General features: G+C 49.3%; 1 protein-coding gene across 1 annotated transcript in view; it reads left to right on the plus strand.

Moving 5' to 3' along the window:
• Positions 1-7712, plus strand: part of LOC308108397 (solute carrier organic anion transporter family member 5A1-like) — a gene marked incomplete at its 3' end in the record, with an annotated part of 16559 nt that extends 8847 nt beyond the window's left edge. The window contains exons 2-9 of the mRNA XM_080461272.1: positions 1161-1293; positions 2275-2492; positions 2579-2743; positions 3035-3233; positions 4217-4376; positions 5567-5811; positions 6203-6267; positions 7201-7712. Coding sequence (XP_080317398.1) covers positions 1161-1293; positions 2275-2492; positions 2579-2743; positions 3035-3233; positions 4217-4376; positions 5567-5811; positions 6203-6267; positions 7201-7712 — 1697 coding nt within the window. The remainder of the gene's footprint in view (positions 1-1160; positions 1294-2274; positions 2493-2578; positions 2744-3034; positions 3234-4216; positions 4377-5566; positions 5812-6202; positions 6268-7200) is intronic.
• Positions 7713-15074: the final 7362 nt, after the last annotated feature.

Consider the following 15074-nt stretch of genomic DNA (forward strand, 5'->3'; position numbering starts at 1 on the left):
AAACATTTTTAGGAACTACTTTTAATGAGAAGTTCAGTGTGAAGCTGAAAAATACAAAAGAATCTAGTCTTCATGTGTAAAATCACTTTTTATTCTTTAACCTCCTCCTTCTTCTATATCTGAGTTCTGCTGGAAAGAACTGTCAAACTAACTCCAGAAGAGTTTATTCTTTATTTACTCCAACAAATCCTCCGTTTACCAAATCAAAGACCTAAAAATACACGATATTGTTGATTTAACACAAATCAAAGTAACGTATAAATATCACAGTTAGAATCTTCCACCTCTTATGCAGACGTTATGAGTCCATACAGCTTCAGGGGTCTCTGGCTTTTTTGTGTCAAATATACTTGATAATCCTTCCAAATGTGTGGAGTATACTTTGAAATCCTTCACATCAATAATGCTGAAAGAACTATTGGTGGGTCCGTCCAGGACCGCCGGTCCGTCCTCTCCACTGCTCCACCGCGCCGTCTCACTAGAACTAAACTCAGAAGAAAACGAGTCAAAGTGCAGGAATTCAGGAGAAACGACAGAAAATCTCAAACTAATTCTCTTTATTCTCTTTTTCTCTTTTCATGAAAGAAAAACCTCCCAGAATGCACCTGGAGGACGTTTCTGCACATTTTGCTGTTTTATATCATTACAATTACCTTCATGTTGGGATTAGAGTCGTTTTCAGTCATAAATTCTTTGGTTTGTGAGATTATAATCTAGCTTTTCTCCACCTTTACGTTACAGTTTCTATTCTTCTCCGACTCGCCAGAGACTGAAACTTATGTTGTGTTATGATTCATTATCAGGAACTAGAATACACGCTGAGTGTAGTAGTACATTACAATACATGAGTTCGTCTTTATTTATAATAAATCAGTTTCTAAAATGTTTTTCTTTCTAAATTCTTTCAGTTGTTTTGACATTTTATCCTTCGTGTTTCGTTTGATCTTCACTTCTTTTTCTCAGATGAAGACTCTAACCTCGGACGTCCTGATCCGATATCTACCGATCTGATCGGGACGTCCCTCCTCTAGCCTATAAGAGCTCATTTGTTCCCTGAAAACAAACATTAAAGACTTTATTAGTTTATTGATCCGGATGTTCCAGATGTTTTGTTGTCTGCTGACGATGAGGATGATGACAGCGTGCTCTTCGTCTTGCAGCCATCATGTACGTGATGGGGGCTCTGGGCCCGGCGGCCGGCTACCTGCTGGGAGGAGTCCTCATCGGATTCTACGTGGACCCCAAGACCGCCGTCGCCATCGACCAGAGTGACCCCCGCTTCATCGGCAACTGGTCAGGAACATGAATACTGTCATAAAGACTGCGTGTTCCTGTCAGCAGTGAGTCAGCAGCCCCCAGCCTCCTGCTGGGACTCTGGCTGCTGCTGGGAGGAGGAGGAGGAGGAGGAGGAGGAGGAGGAGGAGGAGGAGGAGGAGGAGGAGGAGGAGGAGGAGGAGGAGGAGGAGGAGGAGGAGGAGGAGGAGGAGGAGGAGGAGGAGGAGTCGCTCGTCCCCTCACTGACTCATAAAGTCTTGTTTTGGCGGGATGTCGTTGAAACTCTTACTCTGATACTCTATTACTTCCCTGCACCTCTCAGAGAGAGTAGTACTCATGTTTTGTCTTAAAGTGGACAAAGTAATCAAAGTACCTCTGCATGTGGAAAAAATACTTCTAAAAAGGAAATACTGAGTCAGATCTTTTCATAAATAAGAGCTTTATTACTTCAAGGTTAGTTTTTGCTCTGTACCAACACGTAGAGCGTTGTGTTTCCATGACGACTGAGCTCCACCGTCACCATGGCAACGTGACCAACAACAAAAGAAGAAATCTGAGTGAAATCAATATTTGTTTTTCATAAACATACAGTTTTAGAAAGATGTTAAATTCAATATAATAAATAAAATGAACACAAGCTGTAGAATAATTGATGACGTAAAAGGAAATAAACTAAATAATTAAAAATGATAAATAATATTTTAATATCAAACAGAATCCTATCATGATATACAGTCTGTCACTGACTTTTATCTTTTTGTTTTCATTGTATTAAATTAATTAAACTGAAAGAATTTAAATTGTTTATAATTTATGATTTCATCATAATTTCTTGTTTAAAACAAAAATAAAATTTTCAGGAAATCTGAGGCCAGAGAAAAGAGTCCAGACGTTTCCGTTGAAATGTGAAGAAGAAAAGTGTTGAGTGTTGAGTGTTGAGTGTTGAGTGTTGAGTGTTGAGTGTTGAGTGTTGAGTGTGTGCTGTGCCTCTGTGTTCAGGTGGAGCGGCTTCCTGCTGTGCGCCGTGGCCATGCTGCTCGTCATCTTCCCCATGTTCACCTTCCCCAAGAAGCTGCCGCCGCGACACAAGAAGAAGAAGAGGAGGAAAAAGCTGAGCCTGGACGACCTGTCGAGTGACGACGACGTCCTGAAGGAGAAGAGCAACAACAAGAACCAGGCGGTCTCCTCGTCCATGGGCTTCGGCAAGGACATCAAAGGTAACGGGGCGTCGGCGAGCGCGAGCCGTGACGGGCGCCGCCTGGTGTACTGATCCATTCCCTTCCTGCTCCTGCTCCTCCGTCAGACCTGCCCAAAGCCGCCGTGAGGATCCTGAGCAACGTGACCTTCCTGTTCGTCAGCCTGTCCTACACCGCCGAGAGCGCCATCGTCACCGCCTTCATCACCTTCATCCCAAAGTTCATCGAGTCCCAGTTCGGGATCCCAGCCTCCAGCGCCAGCATCTACACCGGTGAGCCCAACCTCCACCTGCACCTGCGCCTCCTGTCCAGTAGGACCGGCTCCCCGTCGCCTTTCGTTGTGGGGGGTGGAAACACGGCGAGCGATAAGGCCTCTAGCGTTCAGTGTCTTTCGATCTCAGCAGCATCCTGGATCTCTGCCTTCTGCTCATCACTTTTGGTTCACAGAGCCCCCAGTGGACAGGATTGGAACAGCAGTTGCTGTCTGTAATAATTGCGGTTGTTGTTGGCAGGCTGGTTTCCTCCCACCCGTCTGACGCGTCCCGCCGTGTGTTTCTCCTCAGGTGTGATCATCGTGCCCAGCGCCGGCGTGGGCATCGTCCTGGGCGGTTACATCATCAAGAAGCTGAAGCTGGGAGCCCGAGAGTCGGCCAAGCTGGCCATGATCTGCAGCGGCGTGTCGCTGCTCTGCTTCTCCACGCTCTTCATCGTGGGCTGTGAGAGCATCAACCTGGGGGGGATCAACATCCCCTACACCACCGGGTGAGGGGGGGGGGGGGGGGGGGGGGTCACAGAGGCACAGGCAGAGCTGATCAAACAGAGAAATCAAACCTAACAGAGGGTTTGTGGAGGAAGAGTTAAAACACCCCCAGGGAAGAGCAGAGTTATGAAAGAGACCAGGGGCCAGCAGCAGACGGAGGGGGGGGGCGACTCAGCTCCACCCAAACCGTCTGTTTCTGCCGACTCTGAGTTTCATCTCAGCTAAAGTCAGTCCAGAGACCTGAAGCAGGCTGCAGCGGTGAAACGACACAATCACATTAAAACACCCTGAGTTTTCTCTTGTTTCACCAAATGAACCTTTAAATTAGACAAACTTCAGTCCAGATGGAGCGTCTCCATGTCACTCTATATTCACACACACAGAGCCGCGCAGTGAACAGAGGGTCTGACAGCAGTCACATGACCAGGGGGAGGGGGGGGGGGGGGGGGGGGAGCGGGAGGGGCAGTACTGAACAGAGGGTCTGACAGCGGTCACATGACCGGGGGGAGGGGGGGGGGCGGGGGGGCAGTACTGAACAGAGGGTCTGACAGCGGTCACATGACCAGGAGGAGGGGGGGCGGGGGGGGCAGGGGGGCAGTACTGAACAGAGGGTCTAACAGCAGTCACATGACCACCATGGAAAATGTCCAACCACAACTTTGGACGACCGCCCTCCTTTATTTGTCCTCGTTTCATTCCTGTCTCTGTCCTCCTCTTGTTATCTTCTCTTATTTCTTAAGTGTCTTTTTCCTTTCTTCTCTTCGTCGAACAAGAACGTGAAGAAACATCAGCGTTTGTTTGTTTATTTGTTTGTTTCTCAGCAAGATGACGTCAAAAGTTTCACCAGGGATAAAACCTGTGTGTGTGTGTGTGTGTGTGTGTGTGTGTGTGTGTGTGTGTGTGTGTGTGTGTGTGTGTGTGTGTGTGTGTGTGTGTGTGTGTGTGTGTGTGTGTGTGTGTGTGTGTGTGTGTGTGTGTCCTGCAGACCGACCCTCACCATGACCCAGAGGAATCTGACCGGAGGTTGTAACGTGAACTGCGGCTGTAAAATCCACGAGTACGCTCCGGTCTGTGGCTCCGACGGCATCACGTACTTTAACCCCTGCCTGGCCGGCTGCAGCAGCGTGGCCAACGACAGCACCGGGGTGAGGGGGCGGGGCCTAACACACACCTGAACCTCCAGTAGTGCAGCTGCTCCGTGCAGCTGCTCCGCCTGGACTCAGCTGCACTACTGAGGGGGCGGGGCCTAACACACACCTGAACCTCCAGTAGTGCAGCCGCTCCGCCTGGACTCAGCTGCACTACTGAGGGGGCGGGGCCTAACACACGCCTGAACCTCCAGTAGTGCAGCCGCTCCGCCTGGACTCAGCTGCACTACTGAGGGGGCGGGGCCTAACACACACCTGAACCTCCAGTAGTGCAGCCGCTCCGCCTGGACTCAGCTGCACTACTGAGGGGGCGGGGCCTAACACACACCTGAACCAGTGCAGCTGCTCCAGACCAGAAGACAAACAGCAGCTCAGTCAAACTGATTCACTGCTTCCTTCTGAGAAATGATCTAAATGACACTATTACATTGACTAAACTCTACTTTATTACAAGTTTAGTTACTGTCAGGAAATACTCAAGTTCAAGTATTAAGAAAAAAGTAACGTGTAAAGTTAAAACTTTATAAAAACATATGAACTGTATAAAAACTGTATAGATGTTATAAAACCTACGTGTCAACTATATAAACTTCAGATTTAAACTGTATGAAAACTTATTAACTTTATTAAAACTGTATAAACTGTTATTAGCAGACCTTCGGTCCAGTTTACCTCGATAAAAAAGTAAACATTTACACAGTGATAAACAAATATAGAAGTAAAACCTGTTCGCTACGAACGTTTGATCATAAATTTAAAGCAATTCTAAAAGCAGAACGTTAGATTAGATGGTGTTAAAATATATAATATTAACAGACCTAAGTCTATTCAAATGTATAAAATTGCTAAATTCAAAGTTTTTCTTGATTATAAAATTTGTAAAAACCATAGAACTTCAAATAAAAGATATGAAGTTTTTCACTCCAAAATGCAGAATATTTTAACATTAATTCAAACACTCAGGAGTTACTTATCAATGTGAAAGTAATATATTACATGATAATTGTGCTTCAGTAAAAATACACACTGAAAAGTAGTACTTGCTCATATCAATGTGGAAAACGTAGAGCATAGTATTTTTGTTTCTTTATTACTTCAATCACGTGTTTCAGTCACGACTCACGCTTGTAGCCGTGACTTTGTGACGCAGTAGAAATCCTTCAGTGACGCCGGTCGTGGGTCTGCAGGTGAGGAACTACTCGGACTGCGCCTGCGTTCAGAGTCGGCAGGTCATCACGCCGTCGTCCGGCGGTCAGGGAGGAAACCAGCTGCAGCTCGTCATCGTCAAGACCTACCTGAACGAGAACGGCTACGCCGTGTCGGGGAAGTGCGACCGCACCTGCAGCACGCTCATCCCCTTCCTCATCTTCCTCTTCATCGTCACGCTCATCACCGCCTGCGCGCAGCCGTCCGCCATCATCGTCACCCTCAGGTACGAAGGCCAGACCTCCGCACCAGCAGGCGGCGCCACTGGGTGCAGTGGTCGGCACTGTCGGCTCACATCTCCGGTGTCTGATGGAACAAGTTTTACTTCTTCCCACTCATGTTGAATCAGATTGTGTGTATACAGTATATACTGTATATAAGTAAGTATTTCGCGATAGGTGTGTACGTGATATAAATGATTTACTTAGTGTATTTGTATTTTTATAAAATCTATATTTATTTCTGTGTGTGTGTGTGTGTGTGTGTGTGTGTGTGTGTGTGTGTGTGTGTGTGTGTGTGTGTGTGTGTGTGTGTGTGTGTGTGTGTGTGTGTGTGTGTGTGTGTGTGTGTGTGTGTGTGTGTGTGTGTGTGTGTGTGTGTGTGTGTGTGTGTTGCAGGTCTGTAGCAGAGCAGGAGCGACCCTTCGCTCTCGGGATGCAGTTCGTTCTTCTCAGGACTCTCGGTCAGTGAAACATAAACAATCCGTTTTCTTTTCATTTGTATTTTTTTTAATTCATTTAAATTCTTGACATTTTTAAAAATGCTCTGTCGCCGCCTCGAGGCTGGGAAATGTTTTTGTTGTTGCTTTAAGAAAAGACTTGCTCTCCTGACGTTCTGACTCGCAGCTTTAGCATCGGAAGTATTTCACTTTTATTTTGACATGAAAAGGTTTTTCTCCTGTTTCAGTGAAACTGATGTTCCTCAGACATAAATAATCCAATTGAAGTTGTTTAAATACTCACGTAAACACAGGATCTGATTAGATTGTGTGATTTTGTCGTCCGAGATGGTTTAACTCCGTTGGTGATCGCGGTCTGTGATCACTAAACATCGGTTTGATTGTACGTATCTGTTACGTCACGTAACGCAGGAAATGATGCTGCTCCTCAACGTAGTAAAAAACTTTAGAAAAAGGCTCCACAGAAGTAGAGCTCACAATAATGTCTTGTGTTTGTGTCTTCCGAGCTCAGCACTGCCCCCTCTGACTGCTGCTGGTACTGCGACCTGACAAAGAGTTGGAGGGAACAAAGTGATTTCAGTTTTTAGTAAAAACAACCAGATCGTGTTTCTGTGTACGAACTGCTTTAGTGAGTTAAATGTGTTTTTATTTTACCGAGTGCGTCGCCCTGTTTTCTGACCTGCGGTAACCTGATGATCTGATCCTGAATCGACTGGAGAGTTCAACTCTGGTTATCTGAGGTCGTCTGTCACTTTAAAAGCTTCCAGACGAGGAAACGAGCGTCAGCGAATCAGTTTGAGTGAAAAAAGCTTCACGACTGCTGAAGAACGAGTTGATTTAGATTCAGGAGAGCAGATGTTCTGGTTCTTCTGGTCTTTAACTTTCCCACTTGAACTCTCTTCTCATCCTTTTCACTCGTTTCCTTCTCTCCATCAGCCTACATCCCGACGCCCATCTACTTCGGCGCCGTCATCGACACCACCTGCATGCTGTGGCAGCAGGACTGCGGCGTCCACGGCTCGTGTTGGGAGTACGACGTCACGTCGCTGCGCTTCGTCTACTTCGGCCTGGCGGCCAGCCTCAAGTTCCTGGGCTTCCTCTTCATCTTCCTCACCTGGTACTCCATCAAGTACAAGGAGGAGCGGGTGGAGCGCTGGCTGAAGCGCCACCTGTCACACGCCGACACCGTGGGCAGCCTGGTCTGCCACCCGGGGGGCCACAAGGGCCACGCCCGCACGCGCTCCTGCCCCGTCAACATCCCCCGCACCGACCCCGGAGCCCCGCCCCCCGCCGGCCCGCCGCGTGCCGGCGCCCTCAACCGCGGTGTCAGCACCCAGAGTTGCCCCGGCAACGAGTTAAAAGCAATAACCCCCCCTCCCCCGGCGGCGGTGGCCCCTGCGGCGCCCGGCCCCGCCCACTCACTGGAACACGTCTCAGTCCGAGTCTGAGAGTCGTCCAGCTGGAGGTCCGACGCCGCGGCGGGCGCCGCTCGTCTCTGGACTCCGACCAGGCTGACGGTCAATAGACTGAGTCCCAACCTTTCAGCTGGAGGTTCGATTCCCTCCGAGCGCTTCGAGGGAAAAACATTTGCTTCCTTGGTGAAAATGTGTGAAGGGGGCGGCGCCATTTTCCTTTGTGATGCAGACAAAGACTCAACTTCCTTCTTTGGACGGAGGACAGGTCATCAGTCATGAACCCCCTCGCACCTCCCCCCCATTTACACTGCCACCCCCCCTCGCTTTGTGCCGTCCCCCTTCCCCTGCTCCCCCATCCCCCCCCCCCCCCCCCCCCCCTCATCTTTTCAACATGTGCCTTCTGCCCACCCCACCACCCCCCGCCCCCACCACCCCCTGCCCCCACCACACACCGCCCCCCCCACCCCCCGCCCCCTGCCCCAACTGTACAGACCAGAAACCCCCCCAGGTCGGTCAGACGGAGCCCCACCCTCACAGTGTAGGAACCAGTCACCTGAATAGATACCTCAGCTCCACCCATCCGCTCCCCTGGCTCCGCCCCCTCCTCCCGACTCCACCCCCCCATTTGCTCCACCCCTCCGTGTGCTTCCTCTGTGCTCTAACGCTCCACCCCATGTGAGCCTGGTGTTTGGTGACGCTGCGTCTGCATAGCAACAAAAAGTGGAAAAAAAAAAGAAGAAGAAACCAGGAAGCGTCTGGACCGGACGTCAGAACTGGACCGACGTCAGAACTGGACCGACGTCAGAACTGGACCGACGTCAGAACTGGACGGACGTCAGAACTGGACGGACGTCAGAACTGGACGGACGTCAGAACTGGACCGACGTCAGAACTGGACGGACGTCAGAACTGGACCGACGTCAGAACTGGACCGACGTCAGAACTGGACGGACGTCAGAACTGGACGGACGTCAGAACTGGACCGACGTCAGAACTGGACCGACGTCAGAACTGGACCGGACGTCAGAACTGGACGGACGTCAGAACTGGACCGACGTCAGAACTGGACCGACGTCAGAACTGGACCGACGTCAGAACTGGACGGACGTCAGAACTGGACGGACGTCAGAACTGGACCGACGTCAGAACTGGACCGGACGTCAGAACTGGACGGACGTCAGAACTGGACCGACGTCAGAACTGGACCGACGTCAGAACTGGACCGACGTCAGAACTGGACGGACGTCAGAACTGGACGGACGTCAGAACTGGACCGACGTCAGAACTGGACGGACGTCAGAACTGGACCGACGTCAGAACTGTACCGACGGCGTGGTGCTACGAGGAAAAACAAAAACTATGTCTAGCGTCCATTTTGTATTTGCAAATCGTTTTATTGTGGAGGTAGAAAGTAGAAAAGGAGCCGGCGGAGACGACGTCTTACTGAAGCGTCGGACTGCTTGGCTAACGCTAGCTCCACGCGATGCGTTCCTGCCTGTGGCGACTTCTCATTGGCCGGCGGCCAGACGAGCGGCATCACCTGAAACGTCAACAACTGGAGGACGTCGGGAAGCCGGCGGGCACGAGGAGCGTCGGCGGTCCGAGAGCCACGCTAACACTGGTACTGAACACGTAGAGCAGTCTGTCCGACCCAGAACCTGGACAGGAAGTGAGTCGCTCTGGTGATTCAGGGTTTCCTTCATCACAGTTTGAATTCAGACGCAGGAAGTTAAACAACGACTGAATCAGTGGGAGAAGAATCTCCTTCCTGCTGCAGCTGATGAATGTCTTTATCGCTAAATGTTCCTTACTGTGAAATAAGTCGCCTGATCAGACGAAACAGAAAAAAAAACCAAGAATCACATCTTCAGGTAAACTGTTTTGTTTGTTTGTTTGTTTGTTTGTTTGTTTGTCAGTCACACACTCTCAGAAAAGAGAAACAGGAAGTTCCCCGGCGAGGAGCCGATCTGTTAAACGTTCCTTGTTTTTCTTTGGACGATCGGAGTCGTTTAAAGATTCGATTCGTTGCAGTTTGCTGATAGTTTTAGTTCTAGAAGTTTCCACAGAGTCGTGTCGCAGCAGTTTAGAGTCGCTAGTTAAAGTAGAACGAATAACGAGATGCTGCCGTCGCTAATCAGCTGATTGGAACTGTGGGGGACAAATCTTTGTTGTTTTGGAATCTAAGAAAAGAAATGCAGGAGTCTGCCGTCAACGAGCGATCTGAACCGAGTCAGAGCTGAACCGAGTCAGAGCTGAACCGAGTCAGAGCTGAACCCGAGTCAGAACTGAACTGAGTCAGAACTGAACTGAGTCACAGCTGAACCGAGTCAGAGCTGAACTGAGTCAGAGCTGAACTGAGTCAGAGTTGAACTGAGTCAGAGTTGAACTGAGTCAGAGCTGAACTGAGTCAGAGTTGAACTGAGTCAGAGCTGAACCGAGTCAGAGCTGAACCGAGTCAGAGCTGAACCCGAGTCAGAACTGAACTGAGTCAGAACTGAACTGAGTCAGAGCTGAACCGAGACAGAACTGAACCGAGACAGAACTGAACCGAGTCAGAGCTGAACCGAGTCAGAGCTGAACCGAGTCAGAGCTGAACTGAGTCAGAGCTGAACCCGAGTCAGAGCTGAACCCGAGTCAGAGCTGAACCCGAGTCAGAGCTGAACCGAGTCAGAGCTGAACCCGAGTCAGAGCTGAACCCGAGTCAGAGCTGAACCCGAGTCACAGCTGAACTGAGTCACAGCTGAACCGAGACAGAACTGAACCGAGACAGAACTGAACCGAGTCAGATCTGAACCGAGTCACAAACGAACCGAGTCACAAACGAACCAAGTCAGAGAACAGAACCGAGTCAGATGTGAACTGAGTCTTTGTTTGATTTTCCAGTCCAATCCAATGATCTTCATCAGCACTCAGAGTTCATGCAGCTGAAGGTCAGAGATCGTTCTGGTTTGTTTGAAGGAATCACAGAGGATCTTTATTAAACCTCCATCCTTCAATCCGGTTCTTTATTTCTTTAGTTCTTCTCTTTCTTGTCGTCAGGCAGTTTAGTTTTTACTGCTGATGTTGTTCCATTGACCTGTTCCCACCGGATTCTCCCGTCGTCGTCAGAGTCGTTGTCAGAGTCGTTGTCAGAGTCGTTGTCAGAGTCGTTGTTAGAGTCGTTGTCAGAGTCGTTGTCAGAGTCGTTGGCTGGAGGGCGTGTCGATTTAACCTCGGCCGTTCGATGAAGACGAGGGAATCCAGTCGAAGAGACGTTGGCTGTAAAAACCAAACTGCCTGAAGAGAAGAAAGTAAAGTCAGAAAGCTGTCGGCGGTACAAGTTGTACTGAGCGATGGCGTCGTGCCGAGCGGTGGCGTCGTACCGAGCGGTGGCGTCGCGCCGAGCGGTGGCGTCGCGCCGAGCGGTGGCGTCGCGCCGAGCGGTGGCGTCGCACCGAGCGGTGGCGTCGTACCGAGCGGTGGCGTCGTACCGAGCGGTGGAGTCGTAGCGATTGGTGGAGTCGTACCGAGCGGTGGAGTCGTACCGATTGGTGGAGTCGTACCGAGCGGTGGAGTCGTACCGAGCGGTGGCGTCGTACCGAGCGGTGGAGTCGTACCGAGCGGTGGCGTCGTACCGAGCGGTGGCGTCGTACCGAGCGGTGGAGTCGTAGCGATTGGTGGAGTCGTACCGAGCGGTGGAGTCGTACCGATTGGTGGAGTCGTACCGAGCGGTGGAGTCGTATCGATTGGTGGAGTCGTACCGAGCGGTGGAGTCGTACCGAGCGGTGGCGTCGTACCGAGCGGTGGAGTCGTAGCGATTGGTGGAGTCGTACCGAGCGGTGGAGTCGTACCGATTGGTGGAGTCGTACCGAGCGGTGGAGTCGTACCGAGCGGTGGAGTCGTAGCGATTGGTGGCGTCGTAGCGATTGGTGGCGTCGTAGCGATTGGTGGAGTCGTAGCGATTGGTGGAGTCGTACCGGGCGGTGGAGTCGTAGCGATTGGTGGAGTCGTACCGAGCGGTGGAGTCGTACCGATTGGTGGCGTCGTACCGAGCGGTGGAGTCGTAGCGATTGGTGGAGTCGTACCGGGCGGTGGAGTCGTACCAAGCGGTGGAGTCGTAGCGATTGGTGGCGTCGCACCGAGCGGTGGCGTCGTACCAAGCAGACGTTTGAACTCGGGTGCTGATGAAGATTTAGTGAGTAAAAGATCTTGACGTTCCTCCCAGAATCCTCAGGGAATCAAACTCAGAATCCCGGAGTCGTTGTTGACGTTCGTCTCTAAAACGTTTCTGAAGAAAATTCCTCGTCACATTTAGACAAACTGGTATTTCCAGTATTTTAATTTGGCGGGACATCTCCGGTTTGATGACGTCTCAGCGTCACAGAAGAAGGATTCTGGTGGAAGAACTTTAAAATCAGCAGGAAGCAGCTTCACACTTCCTGAATCGAGTCACTTTGTAGAAACGATCTCACAAGAAGAAAATTAAACTTTCCAAGAGACGAGATGAATTGATGAGATCAGCTGAGATAAAAGTCTCGTTCGAAACAACAGATTCAAGTTGTTCATTTAGTTTTCGTAGCGCTTAGCACTTAGCGCTTAGCACTTAGCGCTTAGCGCTGAGCAGTCGCTCTGAAGCCGCCGGTGAAGTCAAACGTCTGAAGGAAGAGAAGAAAAGTCGCTCTCGAAGGTTTCAGACTCAGAAAGCGGCGGCGGCGTCCGAAGAGGAGGAGCTTCTGCAGACGCCATGTTGAGATGGAAACATGGACTTTTGTCTTTGAGGCCGTCGGACTGTTCTGAGTCGGTTTGATCCAGAATGTTCTCCAGCTTCACACTTTAACAAACAATATTAATGCTAATCAGTGTCCCAGCAGCGTGAAGGCTCACCTCCTGACCCGGACACGTGTTCATCCACAGCAGTCACTGTCCTCTGAGGCCCCCTGCTGGACGGATGTCAAACTGCAGGTTCAGACAGGAAGGAAGAATTCAACTCCAGAAACAGGAAACAGGAAGTGGTTCTGAAGGAGCTTTTATAGAAACAGCCTGACCCGTGAGTTCATCTCAGTCTGATCGACTCTGGAACGAGATCCGAAGGTCTCTGGACTCCTCGTGTTTTTTTGTTTTCTTTGTCCGCTGAGGCTTCGTTTCCACGACAACGCCTCAAGTGGAAACATCGATTTTATTCCACAAAAGTTTCACGTTTACGATCTGAACAGTTCCCATGTTGGTCCACTAGTTGGTGCTGTTGATAGTTTTACTACTGAAGCCACACACACACACACACACACACACACACACACACACACACACACACACACACACACACACACACACACACACACACACACACACTTCTCATTCCTCCAGTTTGTGTCGTTGTTCATTTCAGACGTTTGAACTTTAATCAGTTTGTGTAAAAGTGTTTTAGAAGATTCCAGCGGATGTTTCTTGAAGCCTTAATTTGCAGTTGATCACAAAAGTTAAAGATCCGAGAAGGAGGGCGTCTGCATGTTGGTCCAGACTGAGGTCAGGGGTCAGAGGTCACCTTTAAGGCAATAACAACACCTTTCTTTGTGCTTTTTGACGGCTGATTAAAAAGAAAAAAACTCCACAGATGCTTCAAAAAGCAACTTTTAGTTGAAATAATAAAAAGTGAATGTAAAAGCGCTCGTCAGCAGGAGAACGATCCTGGTAGAACTTCTCACGTCGTCACGTTAAAGTTTCTGAGACGTTTCACTTCACAGAGGAGGAAATACTGAAATCACTCTGTATCACTCTTTTTATCCATTAAAGTACTTGTTTTTTTTCTCCTGCTTCATTAACGGAGGATAAAAACTCATTAGATACTTTCCATTATTTCGTAGTATTTCAATAACACATGTCAGCGTTACATGGGTACTCCTTCCACTTTCATTACATAGAAACTTAGTTTGGATTTTTAATAATAATTTCAGCTGATAAGGAATAAAAATCAAGAATAAAGTCAAAATATTTGACATTTTCACCCCGAAACCCCCAGAGGCTTGTAATAGTTCTTGTTTTTTTTTTAGGTTTAAAGTCTTTGGCTGTTCCACCTTTTCTCCATCAGAGTCACAATAAATGTTTTAAAATTTTTACCCTCCATTTATTTGCTCTGGGAAAAGATTCCGTGTTAATTAATAATCCTGATTGATGATGAAATAATGGATTTTGTGTTTTTGATCAACTTGAGAATCAATAAAGGAGGAATAATCTTTCTCATGTTAAAAACCTGTAAAGTGAGTTTAGTTCTCAGTATTTTTCCTCCTCCTGGTTGAATCGCGTCTCTTCTCTCAGTAGTTTGATGTTTTTGGGCGAGTCCATGGCCGACCTGGACTAAGTGGTTCCAGACGCCTCCAATACTCGAGTCAATAAAACACGGAAAAAAAAAAAAAGACTAAAACTGAGTCTGTGTTTTATTCTTGTGCCTGTTGAGACGTATGATTGGTTGATGTGGCTGATAAAGGTTTTATAGAGACGGATTATTTTACACTCACAGGAGAAAGTTACTGTCTCAGTACTACTAGTACTACTAGTACTACTAGTACTACACACCTTGTTTTTCTAAAACCATACACTCTGCAGGCGCTTCCTCATTCAGAGTTTTCATTCAGTTTAGTTGAAGCAACCTTCATCTCTACATCCCTCCACCCCTCATCCCTCACCCCTCCATCCCTCATCTCTACATCCCTCATCCCTTCATCTCTACATCCCTCACCCCTCCATCCCTCATCTCTACATCCCTCACCCCCTCATCCCTCCACCCTTCATCTCTACATCCCTCACCCCTCCATCCCTCATCTCTACATCCCTCCACCCCTCATCTCTACATCCCTCAACCCTCCATCCCTCATCTCTACATCCCTCACCCCTCCATCCCTCATCTCTACATCCCTCACCCCTCCACCCCTCATCTCTACATCCCTCACCCCTCCATCCGTCATCTCTACATCCCTCACCCCTCCATCCCTCATCTCTACATCCCTCATCCCTCCATCCCTCCACCCCTCATCTCTACATCCCTCAACCCTCCATCCCTCATCTCTACATCCCTCATCCCTCACCCCTCCATCCCTCATCTCTACATCCCTCACCCCTCATCTCTACATCCCTCATCCCTTCATCTCTACATCCCTCACCCCTCCATCCCTCATCTCTACATCCCTCACCCCCTCATCCCTCCACCCTTCATCTCTACATCCCTCACCCCTCCATCCCTCATCTCTACATCCCTCCACCCCTCATCTCTACATCCCTCAACCCTCCATCCCTCATCTCTACATCCCTCACCCCTCCATCCCTCATCTCTACATCCCTCACCCCTCCATCCCTCCACCCCTCATCTCTACATCCCTCACCCCTCCATCCGTCATCTCTACATCCCTCACCCCTCCATCCCTC

This window comes from Lipophrys pholis, assembly GCF_963383615.2.
Source record: "Lipophrys pholis genome assembly, chromosome: 1".
NCBI classification, from domain to species: domain Eukaryota; kingdom Metazoa; phylum Chordata; class Actinopteri; order Blenniiformes; family Blenniidae; genus Lipophrys; species Lipophrys pholis.